At 37.4% G+C, this 16,723-nt stretch overlaps 1 protein-coding gene across 1 annotated transcript; it reads left to right on the top strand.

The window, feature by feature from the left end:
• The first annotated feature begins 10,690 nt into the window (after positions 1 to 10,690).
• LOC102218731 (actin-binding Rho-activating protein-like) lies at positions 10,691 to 16,268 on the top strand. The gene is made up of 2 exons (XM_005810651.3): positions 10,691 to 11,763; positions 14,622 to 16,268. Exons 1-2 carry the CDS (start codon positions 11,122 to 11,124, stop codon positions 15,057 to 15,059), a joined length of 1,080 nt encoding a protein of 359 aa, XP_005810708.2. The 5' UTR covers positions 10,691 to 11,121; the 3' UTR covers positions 15,060 to 16,268.
• Positions 16,269 to 16,723: the final 455 nt, after the last annotated feature.

A 16,723-nucleotide genomic window follows, 5' to 3' on the forward strand; every position in this document is an offset into this window, starting at 1 on the left:
GTCCCAGTGTGGCCCCTGACGGCAGAGGAAGAGAGTTTGGTAGGAAAAACCAAGTTTACTCCCCGCAGCTTTTAAACAGTCAGACACTGAAAACTCCTCTTGTTCACACCAATTCTGGGATCATAACTTTTCTCTTTTATTAAGGTTGTCAGAAACTCGGATACATGCAGCTTCTAAATTTCAGTCATTTCAGTCTCTATGTGCAAAATGTCACATAGACAAGCAACGATTTTATGGCGGCGTCAGACGTTGAAGTTCAGTCCAATACAAACTCATTCATGGCCCTTAAACATTTTCTCATATTTAATACAATAGGAAACTGTATGATATTGGGTTTCTATGTGATAGGTCAACACAACTTGAATAATTCATACAATTTTGTGCAATTAAATGGTTTAAAAAAAAAGAAATGTCTGAAAAGTATTAATTGGTGCTCAAACAACAAAACACCATAGGAATCATCAAACCCTCTTCAGTTTTATACCTCAGATTTAGTTCAGCTAACGGTGAGCTGGAGGTTGGTGCTTTTCAATAACTTGTCACTTTTTGCTGTAATGAGAGAGAAATGCTGTTGTGGCTTCAGAGCCAATTGACACTAAGTGCTGCTGTAGAAGATAAGAATCAAATCTGTATTTTTAAATGTGTGTAAAGTGGTATTAGCAGAGGATGTCATCATCTGCACCATCACATTATTAGCCCCATCACCTAATGGCTTTGGATGCAGCTGCACTGCTGCTCTTCCAGTAAGGAGCATTCATTTGATAAGTGCAACGGAAGGAGAGAAATGCCAAGAAGTAATAAATGCTGCCAGTTAATTTTCGTAATATGTCTTCATTAGTTTCTGTTATGTGAAACGCAAACAGATTTTCTTTATAACCAGACACAAAAACGGGCAAAAGAAATGTGCTAGCAGAAACAGAAAGAAAAGTAATTTTTCAGGAAATAGATGCACAAAAAAAGTTTTTCTGTACAAAATAAAACGACAACAAAGATCCATCCAACCATTTTCTATCTCTTCCTAATCCCCTTTCAGGTTGTGCAGGGAGCATGGAGCCTTCCCCAGCGGTCAGTGTGTGATTGTCAGAACCAACACACACACACACACACACACACACACACACACCTTGGGTAAACGACACATTTTGGTTCTCAGAGGCAGTGTAAAGTGAAATTAGAATTTTTCCGTTAAGTTTCTGGATTATTAGCTTTTACTTATTGCACAAAAATAACAATTTATACCCACTAAAAGGTGCACATTAAATACATAATTAATACAGAAAAAATATGCACCAAACCTCAGTTTTGTTCTTTCTTTTTGATGTTTTCACATCTTCCTGTGAATTCATGGCCAAGAACCCATTATTGACTTTCTGTGACTCACAATTGACCTTCGTCATGAGTGTGTGTGTGTGTGTGTGTGTGTGCCAGATTTCCTTGTAAATGTAAAATCTTTATACATCATCATTAATTATTTTGCGTTTAACAATGAGAAGGACTGAAATGGAAATGGAAAAGAAAGGAGGCAAAATAAAACATGGCAAAATGTGTAATTCGTTGCAGTTTTATTACAACCTGGACGTTTTATTGAGGTGTTGCAGATTTATTTGCTCCATCATGGATGTTCACTTGTGTGCAAGCTGTGCAGAAAATCTGCAATGTGGAGTGTAAAGAGAAGAGAAAAGCAAAGATTATCCAGGGAGGGAAAAACATGAACTATGTATTAATTTTCCAATGGCTGCTAAAAGGAAAATGTTGAAAGGAGAAAATGAATTGGAGGAGAATGAGATAGGGAGTTTAACTGTTAGGTTAAATGTACTTTGTCAAACTCAGTTTTTTTCAAAAGAGGAAAAGTCAGTTAAGTTTAGAAAATATGCAAAAATACATTCAGTCAATTTATTGAATCCACTAGATTTAAGAAGAATGAAGGGCATGAAGCACTGGCATCATTTCTAATATGTTTCATAAACATTTAAATCTTTGTAAACTCAGGAGTCATTAAGACAAAATCATTGTAATTTTTGTGACACTTTTGTGATCCATGTTTTTAAATGTGTCTCTTAAATTCTCAGTTATTGTCTTTTCAGTCACATGAAGGTTTAGAATAGTAAGAAAATAAACCACCATAATCAGGAATTAAGGACAAGCTGGTGAGTTATAGACGTTTACACTGACACTTTAAAGCAGAGAGGGGTGTGTGTGTGGGTGTGTGTGTGGGGGGGGGGGTGAGTGTGTGTGACAGAAGACTGAAGATGACTGATCCTATTATGCTTCTCTGTTCATACCTATACATCAGTGAACGTGCTGCACTTATGCATAAAAACATATGAACTTTGCGTAGACAAGTTCTCTCTGAGTGACACACACACACACACACCCACACACACACATGTCCCCGCGTGACTCAGCGGTGTCATATTCACAGTTGAAAGGGAACAGAGCGAGGAATGCAGAACTGTCAGGTTTATTTCTGTCTGCGGCTGGCTCTCTCCTGCAGAACGGAGCTTCATGCTCTGATCTGTCGCTGCCCCACTTCGCTGTTCCCTCAGCTGGTAAAAATAACAATGATTAACCTCTAAATGCTGCAACATTCACAACTTAGCAAGCATGCCTCTGCACAAACAGGCCAAACTAAATAAACACCAACTGCTTTTACTTTTTGGCTGTTTTGTCACCTGAGAGGTGATGATGCATGTTGTTACAGGAGCTGGGTGACTAAAAGCAGAGCAGAACAAATTCTCTATTTCAGACGTAATAAAAACATTGTTTCCATTGACTTTTGAGAATCACCACAAAGGAAAACTCAGTGTTCAAACGTTTGATGATTATAATTTCTAATGGTCGAAATAAAACAGCTCCAGAAGTGACTCCTTAGTTACCTCTAAGTGTCTATGTTTATTAAGCTACTTTTCTTATTTTATAATATTCAAGCTGTTTTCATATTCAGTGCTTCATGTGATAAAAGTTTGGTGTTAACTGGCGGTTAATCTTAAGACTGGTCAGGTGTTTTAGTGCAGCAGTTCTGAGAGTTTCTTTCCAGGATCATAAAAAAAAACAAACAAAAAACTTTCTGCAGGTAAAAACCAGGTGAGAATTAAAAGCTTTGCTACCAAATCTGCTGCTGCAGCTTCTTCTACACAAAGCCTCAAAAAGTAGCTTCTGTGATTAGCAGAGGAAAGTGACTCACGAGGATCTTATCCAGCATTTTCCCCATTTACACAATTTACCTGCATAGTTTATTAATATACTGTCAAATACACAACAGATATTATTTCAGAAAACTTACCGGATAAAAAGATTTACTCACACACAAAATGACTGAATCTGGTCTTCAGATTCCAATAACATATTTCATCTTGAACTCATTTAGTGAATTTAAATTCAGCGTCTCTCTAGGGAAGCCCAGCCAATTGCAACGATTTATTGACTTTGAAGTAATCACTCATCCTGAACAAGCATAGGGTGACTGTGGAGAAAAAAGAAAAAACTAAAAACTTAAACAGTAAACAGTGACAGTCTTCTGTAGAACTTGGCTCTCTGTCACATGACAAAAACTCAGAAGCCCACCCAGGAGGACTTTCTAATGTGTTACTGAAAAAGTTACATGTCTAACTTTAAAATAGAGCCACTTTAAAATCAGGGCTATGTGTGTTTATCACATTTAATCAAAAAAGATCAAGATTTAGCTGTAAGCTGCAGTGAAACAAAACTTTTTACACTTTGTTGGCCTCTTTGTTTCAAATGAGGTCAGAGCAGGTCGGACGTCAGTCATAATTTCATTTAGGTGAGGGGATGAGTGTTATCATTTTAGAGGATCTGTATCGAAGTCTGACATCTTCCACAATACTGATACAAAAATATTTAAATGCATCTTTTTTTTTTGCTGGGAAGGAAGTAAATAAATACTAAATGCTAAAATATTTCTATGTTCAGAAATGACTAACATTACAATCAGAACTGTGACAAACAGGCTGAACCTTGAATCTTGCCTCCATGCCTGGTCATCAAGCTCACACAACTGCTAGTTTTAGTATTTGTTCATATCTCTGTGAAGGGAACTGTAACTCCTGATTCTGTCTGTGATTTTCATCTCACTGAGGAACAGTCAGTCAGTCAGATGTCTGTTCCTCATCTCACAGCGTCCTGCACTTCTGCAAAACATTTGCAGTCTGGACATTTCTCTATTTTGGATAGAGAAACATTCAGTTTAAAATTGAGCAACTACTGAGGTGTTTATCATAAACCTGGCATTGATTTTATCAACTTAAATGTTGCATCAACCTGGGACTCTGTGAGATCAGGACATTTCTCCTTTTACTGTTAACCTGCCAGGCTTTGCAGATCAAAATATCTCTGCATGGCTCATTTACAGTATGTCATGGAATAGGCTCATGTTAGCTAATGTGCATTTTTATTTTCATCTTAATACAGATAAAGACTGTTTTCTCTTTCAATGGTAAACCTTTTAGACCAGAAAACTTTCTTCAGCAGGAGAAAATGAACCTTGTCCTCAGATACATTCAAAGACACAGAAGATGTGTAAAAAATGAAGAACCTAAGTGCTGAAGTGCAGAGCGAGCTGCATCTGAGGACATGAATAAACAAAAATTCATAATTAAATAAAGCTGCAGCTAAATACACGAGATTTCTAAAACACGTCCCAAAGTACAGACATTTGTTCAGAATGCATTGCAACATGTTTGGCCAAAACCAAAAGGAGCCGTTTGGCTAGACTTATTCTTAAATAGGAATTTGTGATGCATTTGAAACTATTACAATAGATATTCACGAGCAAATACACTGAAAAAATAATTTCAGATTAATGAATCAATTTATTGAGCACTAAAGTTCTGAAATGAAACATACAGGATAAATACTCACACCTGAGAACAATTTGAAGAGACGTTTCAACCTATCAGTCGTATTTTTTGACTGTAGGAGGAAACTGGAGTACCTGGAGAAAACCCACACATGCACCTGGAGAACATGAAACACCCCTGAGCTGAGCCACTGAGCATTTATCATTTAGAATGAACCAGTTTTCTTGCTGTGGCACAGGAGCGTCGTCTTCACTGGACTGAAATAAAACGGCACTCTGAATGTTTGTTGGGGCTGCGAACCGGACTATGGGAGAAGAGTGAGGGACGGTTGCTCTTTTAAGCGGAGACGGATCAGAACACATTGTTCACACCACGGCTGTGCAGTGATGTCATCTTTATCACTGACTGCCAGAAAACATTCGTCTCACCACGCTCACACTGACTCCAATCTGTCTTCTTGCTGCGAAACTTGGACAGGATGTCCATGTTTGTTTGTGTGAGTGTTATGTATGTACAGTGTACTTCCTATAAATCCCACTTTATCCCCTTTCCTACTGGGATTTGGATATGAAGGAGTGGGCAACATCTTTGGAAAGCTGGGTAAAGATTTCTGAAAAGCCATTTTAGAGTTGAGGCTGGTAGCACAAAATGTGTGTAAGTGTGTCAGCAGCGTTGCTGTCGCAGTGTGTGTCTCACTCTGCCAGGCCTGGCTCTCAGCTCAGCCAGAAGAACCAACCAGTAATGAGTTCTCATTCCTGGCTGGCCTTCCTGCAGCGATGGCGTCAGCAGATACTGAAAAAGACATCCTCCAATTAGACACTTATTAACCAAGAGATGAACGAGCAGCATGAAAACACTCTGATCCGAGTGTCAGTTGCACAAAATGTAAATATTGTTCAAGCTGCTAATTCCTTCCTCCTTTATCCAGTTTGGGGATAAATTAAGTTGATGGAGTGTTATATAAGTGCAGAAACAATGCATTTGTTGTAATTTATTTTATTTCCCTCAGATTCAGAAACATTGTTCAAGAAAAGAAGCAACAACAATGCATATTTTGCATATTGCTCAACAACAATAATCCCCCAATAAAACTGTCTGAAAATGCAAAGTTATTCAGCTCTGGAAAAAAATAAGAAACCACTAAAAATGATCAGCTTCTCTGATTTTATTTTTTATATTTATATGTTTGAGTAAACTGAACATTGTTCTTTTATTCTATGAACTACTGACATGTCTCTGAAACGCCAAGCAAAAACTTGGTATTTATTTGCAGAAAATGATAAATGATCAAAATTACAAAAAAGATGCAGTGCATTCAGGCCTCAAATAAATTTAGAAACAACAATACTAATATTTTAACTCAGGAAGAGTTCAGAAATCCATGTTTGGTGGAATAACCAGGAGGTTTTCAACGGCGTTCAATGCAGTGGACTCTTCATTTTTTCCAGAGCTGTATAAATTTAGCAATTTATTCTAGTTGATTTCTTATTTGCACCAGTCAGACATTTGTAGATCTATGTATTTATACTCATACTTTCTGTGCCCCATTACCCAAGCAATGACATTTTGTTGAAAAATTTACTGTCATGTCTTTGTGCAATGACAATAAAGAAAGCCTACGTCTATATTTTTATGAAAATGTTTCACTTTGAACTGGAAAATTTGACTTATATTTCAAATGAGATTCATAAATGTACATTTAATCAAATTAACTTGAATGTTAATTTCAACATAATATGTTGTGCATAATCTCTGAAAATTTACACAAATTGTTTTGCACAATAGTAGTGCTGCGCAAAATGCTCAGTTATTTAGTCACAATCTCACACCTCACTTTTTATATTGCAGTTTTCAGTTTACTTTGGGCCATATTTACTGTTTTAACTGAACACTGATTTTAAATATTGTTTTAGTAAATAATCTCTTAGGAATCTCTTCAATATTTCAGCACATACTGAAGATAAGTAGAGCAACTGAACACGGTGTCCTGTATAATAAACAGCAGGACAATTTGAACACAACGTTGGTCAGTTTAGTCTTAAGGCAACATTGGGCGACCTTTAGCCTTTTAGCTCCTAGCTGTAGCAGGTATGCCGGGCCAATTGATGGCGCTGTTACACTGCCACAGAATGGCAGATAAAAAACCTGCGAACTCCACCAGATGGCACCATGTTGGTTATTTGTGAGAGTGAGACAATAGAAGAAGAAATGAAGCTAGCATGCCTGTGTTCTAAACAAAGGCCTGGCAAAAAACATAGAAAGAAATGTCTCATTTGTCTTCCTCTTCTCAATTATTTTATGTTGCTCACGGAGAAATTTTACTGTATCAAAAACAGAAAGTAAAATTTCTAGTGTCAGAATGACAAATGAATATGAATATTAGGAAGTATGAATTGATTTGAAAGGTAATATTAAGTTGAAAGCTCTGGACTGGATCACAAAGGAGACAAAATGAAGTTTCTTCACATTCTGTACAGAAATTTGACAAAACTATGCAGGATTATTTTATATTCTGTTGCTGTTTCATTATATATTTTTGGGATGTGATATATAGCTGTAATAAACATCATTTAATGTACTGTCATGTGGTCATAAAATATATTCAGTCACAAGTTAATTTAAAGAAAATGTTACTTTCTGCAGGGAGAAGTTGAGAGATTAAGTGTGTGAGTCCAGCTCATACATTCAGGCTTTGCTGTTAGCTTCAAATATATCTTTCTCTGAAAACTCCATTTGAGTAATGATCCTTTAAAAGTACAATTTGCCTCTGCCATAATTTTTATGGAGTGTTTTCCCTTTCAGTAAACCAGCAGCTTATCATTATCAGTGTGTCCACACAGAGGCCTGGCAGTGTGAGATTAGCAGAACCACAGGTCATGAAAAACAATTGCAGTTTATTTTTCTCTTCTTGTTTTTTGTTCATACAGTTTGGACAACAATATCCAGCTTTTCTTGATATGATCTTTAATATGTAAAGCAGTGGGACAGGAAGAATAAATGTGGGTTATTCAAAATGGCCTCACTGTGGTTGTTGAACTCTGACATGAAAGTTTGTTTTGATAGAGGAAAAAATTAAAATTGACTGGAACTCCTAAACCTTCTGTAAGACGTCTGTGTGAGATAAGTAACCATTTCACTGGAGACCTGCTTATGTTCCACCTGACCCGCTGCTTTTTACACCGAGATACACCAGACTAAGAGAAAATTGTCTAAACTAAGTTAAAAGAAGGCAAAGATGTGTAAAAACTAATGTTATTTGTAGAAATATATTCAAGGAAAATCTAAAATACAACAGGCTATGTGTGTAACTTATGTTTACACTAATTCTTTAAATCTTATTTTATGCTGTTTTGACTTGGCTTTGACTCTGGTTTTGTTTAAGCAACAAATACTGTGCAAACCTTATTTTGCAGTCATATTTAGTTATCTTTTTACAGTGAATGTATTAGAGCAAGTTAAAATTAAGCTAGCAAAATTAACGTCTAGCAACTCTGGCCTCTCTGTTTCTTCCCTTGCTAACAAACTTTATCAAAATAACGTAAAGGTTTCTCATCAAAGTGATTTGGATTAATTATTATTCAGTCAGACACAATCCGCATACATAAAAATCTTCTTCTTTGATTAATTCAAGCAGAAATACTCAAATCATTCGACTGTGTTCTCACACCTTTCTCATTGCTTCCTAATGCCAGCCATATCTATTCCTGTTGAAGCCTGCAGCAGCACCACCACCATCAGCAGCAGCTGCAGCAGCACCAGCAGCAGCAGCAGGAGCAGCAGCACCACCATCATCATCAGCAGCAGCAGCAGCACCAGCATCAGCAGCAGCAGCAGCAGCACCAGCAGCAGCAGCAGGAGCAGCAGGAGCAGCAGCAGCAGGAGCAGCAGCAGCAGCAGCAGCAGCAGCAGCAGGAGCAGCAGGAGCAGCAGCAGCAGGAGCAGCAGCAGCAGGAGCAGCAGGAGCAGCAGCAGCAGGAGCAGCAGGAGCAGCAGCAGCAGCAGCAGGAGCAGCAGCAGCAGGAGCAGCAGCAGCAACAGCATGCACGTGAAGCAGCAGCTGGTGTGAGGCTGGAAACCCAATGCCAGCATACAGTACACACACACACACACACACACACACACACACACACACACACACACACACACACACACACATATGTCAGAGACCTGATATGACAACAACTGGGCCCCTCACTCGGGTATTTTTGTCTCTAGACTCTCAAAAGAGAAATCCAGCTTCATATTTCATTGAAAAATGTTTTAGGGAAGTCAAATCTGAAAAAAGGAATAATTCTCAACATGCGCTGGTAGATTTATATTTTTGTCTTATCAAATTACCAGGTTCATAATGTGGTTCTGCTAAGCGATAAGCAGTTAATGGTCTTTTTATGGACTGTAAATATCTATTAGCCTATTTGGTTATCTCATTTAATCTTATTAAATTGTTTTAAACTCTAATCTGTGGATACACCATATTCATCACTGTATAAAAAAGTTCACTTTTTTTACAGAGTATTACAATTTATTATTACAATGCTGAGTTATTATTTTTTATCTTAATCATAAAAAGTTGCAGTAATGAGCCAAATGATAACAATCAAGCTCTATTAGAGTAAATCACTGTGAAAATGTTCTGAAAAATTCATGTTCATTGCTTTGCATTGCAGAGTTGTTTCCATGATTATGATCATATTTTATGCTGTAAAACAAAGTTTCCTGCTGCTCTAGTCACACTGCCTCGCATATGTTTAGACGTTTCCCTGCTTTAACAAACTTAATCCAAATAATTACAGATCAGTAAAAAGTGATCAGTTGAAATTTGATGTGCTGCAGCAGGGAAACAGTTTGTCCTCATGATCAGGGCTGAAAAACACTAACAGGAAATATTACAGACTTCTGACCAGCAGAAATGTTTTGCAAACTATAAAAGAAATTTATCAAATATTATCACAAAGTGCATGACCAAACATTTGTGCGAAATGATCAAATTCTCTTTACTGAGAGATTTAAGTCTCCAGATCAACATTTTAATACAAGGAGGAAACTACTTTTTCTTACAGTCTCTCCAAAATTAGATATCCTCCTTCTTCTTCTTTCTTTTCCTTCTTCTAGAAAAGTTAAACTTGATGCTTTAAGGATGCAGCTGGTTTTCTTTAATACATACTATATTTTAGCTTGGTCTTCAAACTGACCACTTACCTTTTGAGCAAACTTAATATTTGGAAAATCCAGCCAGCAAACAATAAATTGATAAAATCTTTACTTGTACTAGACGCCCAGTGACACCATATGATTGGTTTAGTCCTGTCGACAGGCAGATTGTCATAACAATATGGCTGACTAATGATCACCTAAGTATGAATATACACACAGACTGAAATAGCCTCTGCTGTACATGCAGAGAAACTTTCATCCTGCTTTCTATGTATGTGACCAACATGTTAGGAATTCACATCTAGTTCAACTGAACGTGCATCAAGTCTTTGTGTGAGATCATGTCCCTAAATAATCAGAGTAAATGTGAACACGGGTTATATTAACTCACCGGACAAACCTGTTTGTGATTCATCCTATTGATGCATCAGGCCAGAAATCAGGGAGTTTCTAAAAACACTGGACACCTGTTCCCTGAACTCCAGTGGGAGAAATTCCACTCCTCAGTAACTGTGTGTGGGTGTGGGTGTGTGTGTGTGTGTGTGTGTGCGTGTGTGTGTGTGTGTGTGTGTGTGTGTGTGTGTGTGTCTGTCAGCAACAAGAATGTTGACACCGAACTTTTATGTCTCACATGGACGCTGCGCCGCATCACTTCCTTTACGACCGTTTCCTATTTAAAGGCGCCGGTGGTGCCAGGGGGGCTTCAGCAGGAGATTAAAAGCAAAGCCTGTGCACCCTTCACACCCTTCACACCGGCAGCTCAGCCGCCGACCCGCCGGATGATCCGGAAGACTGGATGTTTCTGTAGAGATCTATCGAGGCTTTTAAAGGCTGAGGAGCCGACAAGATCGTCTGCAAAGTTTTGTTCAAACTTTGACATCGAAAACCTTTTTTTGAATTGTTCATTTTCAGCCTCATGTTCTTGTTTAACAAGCTTTTTCAGCAGGAGAAAACCTTTTGCAAACTTTGATTTTAAAATTTTGATAGCACTTCCAGCCAATCGTGTTGTGCTAACATCTTGTAGGAAATTGTTTTCTTTATATATATATATATAGAATCACTGGAAGAAACAGAAACAGCAATTACAAGACTTTATCTAAGCAAATTACTATCAAAAAAACAACAAATATTTGGAAATCATCGTGTCAGAATGAGTAGAGGAGACTCTGCCACCATTTCACCACAGGAACCACAGCCATTCAAACGGGCTGTACGCAAAATCAGATGCGCTGCGATGGTGGCGAACTTGGCCAAGAGTTGGCAAGGATGGGCCAGCGAACATGCAGGCAAACAAGATTCTATCCCAACTGGCTGGATGCCTTCATCTGTAGAGGAGGAAAGCAAAAAAGACCAAAGCCAGGTGGTCAAACTCAGCGTTACTCCAAGAGTAATCAAAGCAGATCCCGGCGACAGCAAAGAAAACAAAATCCGGACCTGCTCCGTGACCAAAACTGTCCGGCTAAAACGCAGCGAGTGTAGCAGCAACAACGTAATAAACGAAATCCGTGACAAAATGGAGTCCGGGCCCGAAGAGAGCAAGCCATTTCTGGGCAATGAGTCGCCAACGCGCCGCCGTCAGATGAGGGCGCTGCAGAGCGCGGAAGCAGCAGGACATGGTGGAATCATCCAGGATAAGAAGATGATGCTCCAGGAGAAGAAAATGAGCTCCAGGAGCAGCAGCGTGGACACAGAGGACAGCGGACTCGGAGAGGACGGAGGACTCAGCGACAACAGCGACTCCAAAGCCGAACAAAGTGGTGGCCTAGTTAAAGCACGAGCCAACAGACCAAAGGTAAAGAGCTTAAAGCACGGACCAAAGAAACTACAACTGTTTTTAAGATAAACAAATGGAACATGAAAAACTTCTGCGAAGATCGTAGAAGGTGCCCTGAAAAATCAACAGATAATATTTTTACAGATTGTTTGAGCTTTTCAAGCCTCCTTCAGCTCAGTCATTTAGCTTCACTAAGCAGTTTTTGTCTGAGTCATTAACTCAGTTTAAAAATCATAAACTAGTTTCTCCAGTGGACTGTTAAATAATAGAACATAAAAACATGGTTAAGAATTATGAAAATATCAGTAAACTTCAGTTATTTGCTTATTTTATTGAATAATCTGATAGTTTATCCAAAGCCTGAAAGTTTTGTGTACAGATTTCTTACATGTGAACAAACTGTATCTAACTGAACAAATATGATTAAAACCATGTGAGAATATGAACTTTTATGTTCTAAATATAATAATAATCATATCTGCACCTTTATTGTACCTTTTCAGCGAAGACCTGAACAAATGAGATCTGGTTACTGTTTAGCTGCTTTGGCATCTTCATTAGAACAGATGGATAGTGGGGATTAAAATAATATTTTTCCACTTGTTTATTATTATTATTTCCAGTTCAAAATATGACTACATTTATCATTATTTCCCTTACCATAAATTACATCAGATCTGCTTGAGAAATGCTGATAACCTTTTATTGAAAACAGTTTTCAAGTTGATTGTTCAACAGTTTATCACTTAAAGAAAATATTCCACTGATTGCAGGTTCAATCCTGTTTCACTTTGGTTGGATGTTTAACATTCATCCTCTTCATATATTAAGAAACGTGAGCAAATTTTATTTCATTAGATTCTTAGTCAACGATAAACTTTTTTTCCAGAAGTTTCTCAAACAATTAATGTGTCTTATGTCTGATTCAGATGCAGAAAAAAATAAAAACCTTATTATGAAATGTGGCACACAGAATGAAAACAGGCTTTAAAGTGACCTGAAGAAATCCAACTCCTTCACCGACGGCAAACAGAACAACAGTTGCATAACTCTAATACTAACATGTCTGCCATAAAAGGCTGAGGAACTCATGGGGACGCCTTGACATATCAAAGAAGTCACCAGTGAGAACGTCCGGGTTGTAAAACACACACACACACACACACACACACACACGCCGCGTCTGCTGTGCAATGGAATATATGTCAATAAATATAGTCACATTCTGCAACATGTTTTCCAACCTGATGACCTTCAGGTGCAACAGCCAGAGGAAAACAGAGCGGAGGGATCATTGGAGGACAGGGGTGTAGAAAACACACACAGACACACACTGAGAAAAATATATGAGAGAGTCGCATTTTCTATTCATGAAACTGGTAAGATTTAATTTAAACCAGGAAAGGAAAGTAAGACAAATACAACTGACCAAGTTTCCTGCATGGATCCGACTGTTTCGATTGGTTGTCAGGGAAAATAACTGATGGTGCAGAAACTCAGCAACAGTTACTTTAAAGGACAATAACAGCAAATTCAAAGTGAATTAACGTTTTAAAGTTTTACAGAATCAATGTTATTTTTTAAACTCCTGTTTATTTACAGGATCACAACCTAACTGATCCCACTGATATTTCATGTTGTTTTAAACCCTTTTCATTTTATATATAAAAATGAACATGCAATAAGGCTGAGAACTCAATATTAACATTCATAAATGAGTTCTAATAAAAAAGAACTGCAGCTGCTGCAAACCATATAATATATAGAGACTTTAAATCATGCTTTTAAAAAGTCCATATTGTTTGAGGGAAACTCTGTAGCAAAGACATGGCTTTACTTTTCACAATGCAAGTACCAAAGGGATCTAATGGCAGCGATCAGAAGGCCAGGCAAGCTGAGGGAAATACTCAAAGATGAGAAAGAAAACTTAGAGGACGTCTGAATGCTAAAACAATTCTCCTAATATTTCATTGAAAATACTTAATCTAAGATTTAAATGTGTATGAGTGTATGCTCTACGTTTTGTAATGTATGTTGTGTTTATTATGTTGCAAAAATCAGCAGGATCACCTGCAGAACAACTTTACAGAACCAGAGATTTTCCAAAGATTGCAAAATGTAGTTCTGAGCATTTTGGTTTACTCAGAAAACATTTTCCAAAAACTTCACAGTATGCAAGTGAACGGTCAAAGCAAATGTCAAGCTGGATATCTATTTCAAGAAGTGAACTGGAGTTTATTTCAAGACTAAAGGTCATTAATCTCAAATTATAGCATCACAAGTTGATGGAAAATGGTTGATGCCAAAGTTTTTTTTCACACATTTAAAGGAGGAAAAAAATGATCAGTTTTTGGGTTAAAACCAAAACTGACCAGAGACAGAAGCTGCATTTTCACTTATGGGATAATAACTGAGCAAACTGACATTTCAGAAATCCATTTTCTTAATGGAAACACTCCGATTTCAAAGAAAATATTTTATCACAACATTTTTGATGAAATGTTTTGGTGCTAGAATGGGGTGTGTTATTTTGGATGTGTAGAAATTGTATCATTTGCAATGGAACTGGACAGACAGACAGACGTTACTGCTGGTGAAAACCAGGAACTACTTGGTTTTTAATGTTTTTAATGACTTATCTAGTGAACAAACTTATTTATGTGGGATTTTATTGTTTCTTATTTAATTGAAACACCACAATTAATATTTTTTACATCAGTGGAATATTGACATAATTTTTGCACATTTGTAACAGAAACGCAGCGAGAGAAAAGTCTAATTTTGATTTATAAGCTTCATGACTGTCTTTATAAATACGCTTTACTTTGTAGTCTGTTTTATGTATTGTTAGTTTTAACTCTACTTTTTATCTGCAGATTAAGATTGCCTCCATGGGTGACATCAAAAGCCGCTGGCAGCAGTGGTCCGAGGAGCACATGGAGGGCCAGAAGCTCAACCCGTTCAGCGAGGAGTTTGACTACAACTTTGCGATGTCCCAGCGTCTCCGCAAAGGGGATTCTGGCTACGGTCGGCCCAAAGACGGCTCCAAAACCGCCGAGAGAGGAGACCGGGCCCACAAACACATCCACAGAGAGATGGAGGAAATGGCCTGGATCATCAAGGACATGGGCTTCAAAGACAAGGAGGGTCGGACTATCATCACCTTTGGACGACTCTTCGACCGCTACGTGAAGATTTCAGACAAAGTGGTTGGGATTCTTCTGCGCTGCCGCAAACACAAGATGCTGGACTTTGAGGGGGAAATGCTGTGGAAAGGACAGGATGACGATGTTATTATCACACTGAGAGACTAAGGACAGAAAAGCTCATTATTCAGCTCTTTCATGAAACATAAATAATGCATTAATAGAGTTCAAACATAGAAAACAGACGTAGTACAGAGATATAAGACTGAACAAAATATAGACGAGTTTCTTTAGCTGGAAACACACACACACACACACACACCTCCCTGTGCCTCATTAGTTCTCATATAAATGCTGAGATGAAAGGTAGCTATCTTTAGCATGCTAACTATGTGTGCCTTGCTAACCAAGCTACATGCTAGAGGACTTGGGAATCCAACAATATGCCAGTTATGCTGTGACTTTACTCTGACTGCAGCTGAAGGAGCAAAACTTCATGTAAAGAAAACATATCAAGTCAGTGTTTTTACTTATTTATTTTATTTCAAACAGGTTTTAAAAACAAGAGAACCAGCAATCAGTGGGACAGAGAAAAACATGTGCATTATTTGTTTACCGCGACTTTTCTGTTAGGAAAGGAGTAAGAAGTGAACAACCTTTTCTGATGTTTAAACACATTTTGTCTGAAACAAAACAAGAAACTCAATGTGTTATCAAACAGAAAATACAGTATAAGAACTCATAGTAGAAATATATCAAGATAAATCCAAGAGTATTTTGAATTTAGAGCTTTTCTAGCGACAGATTTTAAGCAGAATGTGCAGAAAAATTATGAAAAACACATTAAAAATGAGAACTAAGTGAATGTTTAGTGTATTTTGAATAGGATTAGATGAACATTTTATATTTTGCGAATGTATCTAAGAAAATCAGATTAATGTAGGTTGTAGAGGCTAACTTAAACTATTGTGTTAAAATTGTTTTATAAATAAATATTTTATCTTTTGTGGTTTACAGCACTAAATCGACACTGAACGTGCATGCTGGATCTAAACGGCAACCAGATACAGTAAAAGGAATCTTAAATATTTTTGCCACATGATTTAAATTAGTTGTAAATTGAAATATTTTGCTAAATGTTTAGATTTAGTACATCCACTGTGAGAACGGTCTAAAGTTGAGTGAAACTTTAACAGCAGACGTTCTTAAATTAAAGTATTTTAAATGTGTGAACAATTTTCTTCTTTCAAAGTGAAAGTGTGGAAGTCTTCTTACAGAAGGAGCTTTAAAAAAAATTATATTTATCATGAACATATGTCACATGTTGTGTTTGGCTCGATCAAAGTGTTACATAAATAAATTCTGAAAGAATTTTGACCTTTTGTTGATCAAGAAATGGTAACTTTCACTTTTCCGGTTCAGCTCTTTCTTTACCGCTCCAGACCAGTGCGTCCACATTACTGCATCCATCCAACACTTATGAACAAGACGTTGTGATATTAGACCTCTTCACTTGAGGCAGACATCAATCCTCAACCAGCGGTTTTAAATTCTTGCTGATTATGACGAAAATCTTCAGTGGCTCATTGTGCAAAACAAATAAAAACATAAATATTTTTCTGTACGACAGGCTACCTCTATCTGGGTAACACAGAAACTCTTCACAACGTGGAAAAAAAATATTTTGGTTCTGCCATGGGGGTGAAAGATAATTAGTTATATTTACTTTTATTGCTGTAATTACACTTTGTCTATTTTGTCCTTTAAGTTGTTTACAAAATCCAAACTTTTACTTTTACTTGAATTTGTTTTGAATAAAGTTACTCAGTTAC

The sequence above is a fragment of the Xiphophorus maculatus genome, chromosome 20, assembly GCF_002775205.1.
Source record: "Xiphophorus maculatus strain JP 163 A chromosome 20, X_maculatus-5.0-male, whole genome shotgun sequence".
NCBI lineage: Eukaryota > Metazoa > Chordata > Actinopteri > Cyprinodontiformes > Poeciliidae > Xiphophorus > Xiphophorus maculatus.

Excerpts from the sequence above, each read along its gene's own strand:
- LOC102218731 (XM_005810651.3), top strand. The coding sequence starts at position 11,122 with ATGAGTAGAGGAGACTCTGCCACCATTTCACCACAGGAACCACAGCCA. Across the intron at positions 11,764-14,621 it reads CACGAGCCAACAGACCAAAG|ATTAAGATTGCCTCCATGGG; the intron begins GTAAAGAGCTTA and ends TTTTATCTGCAG.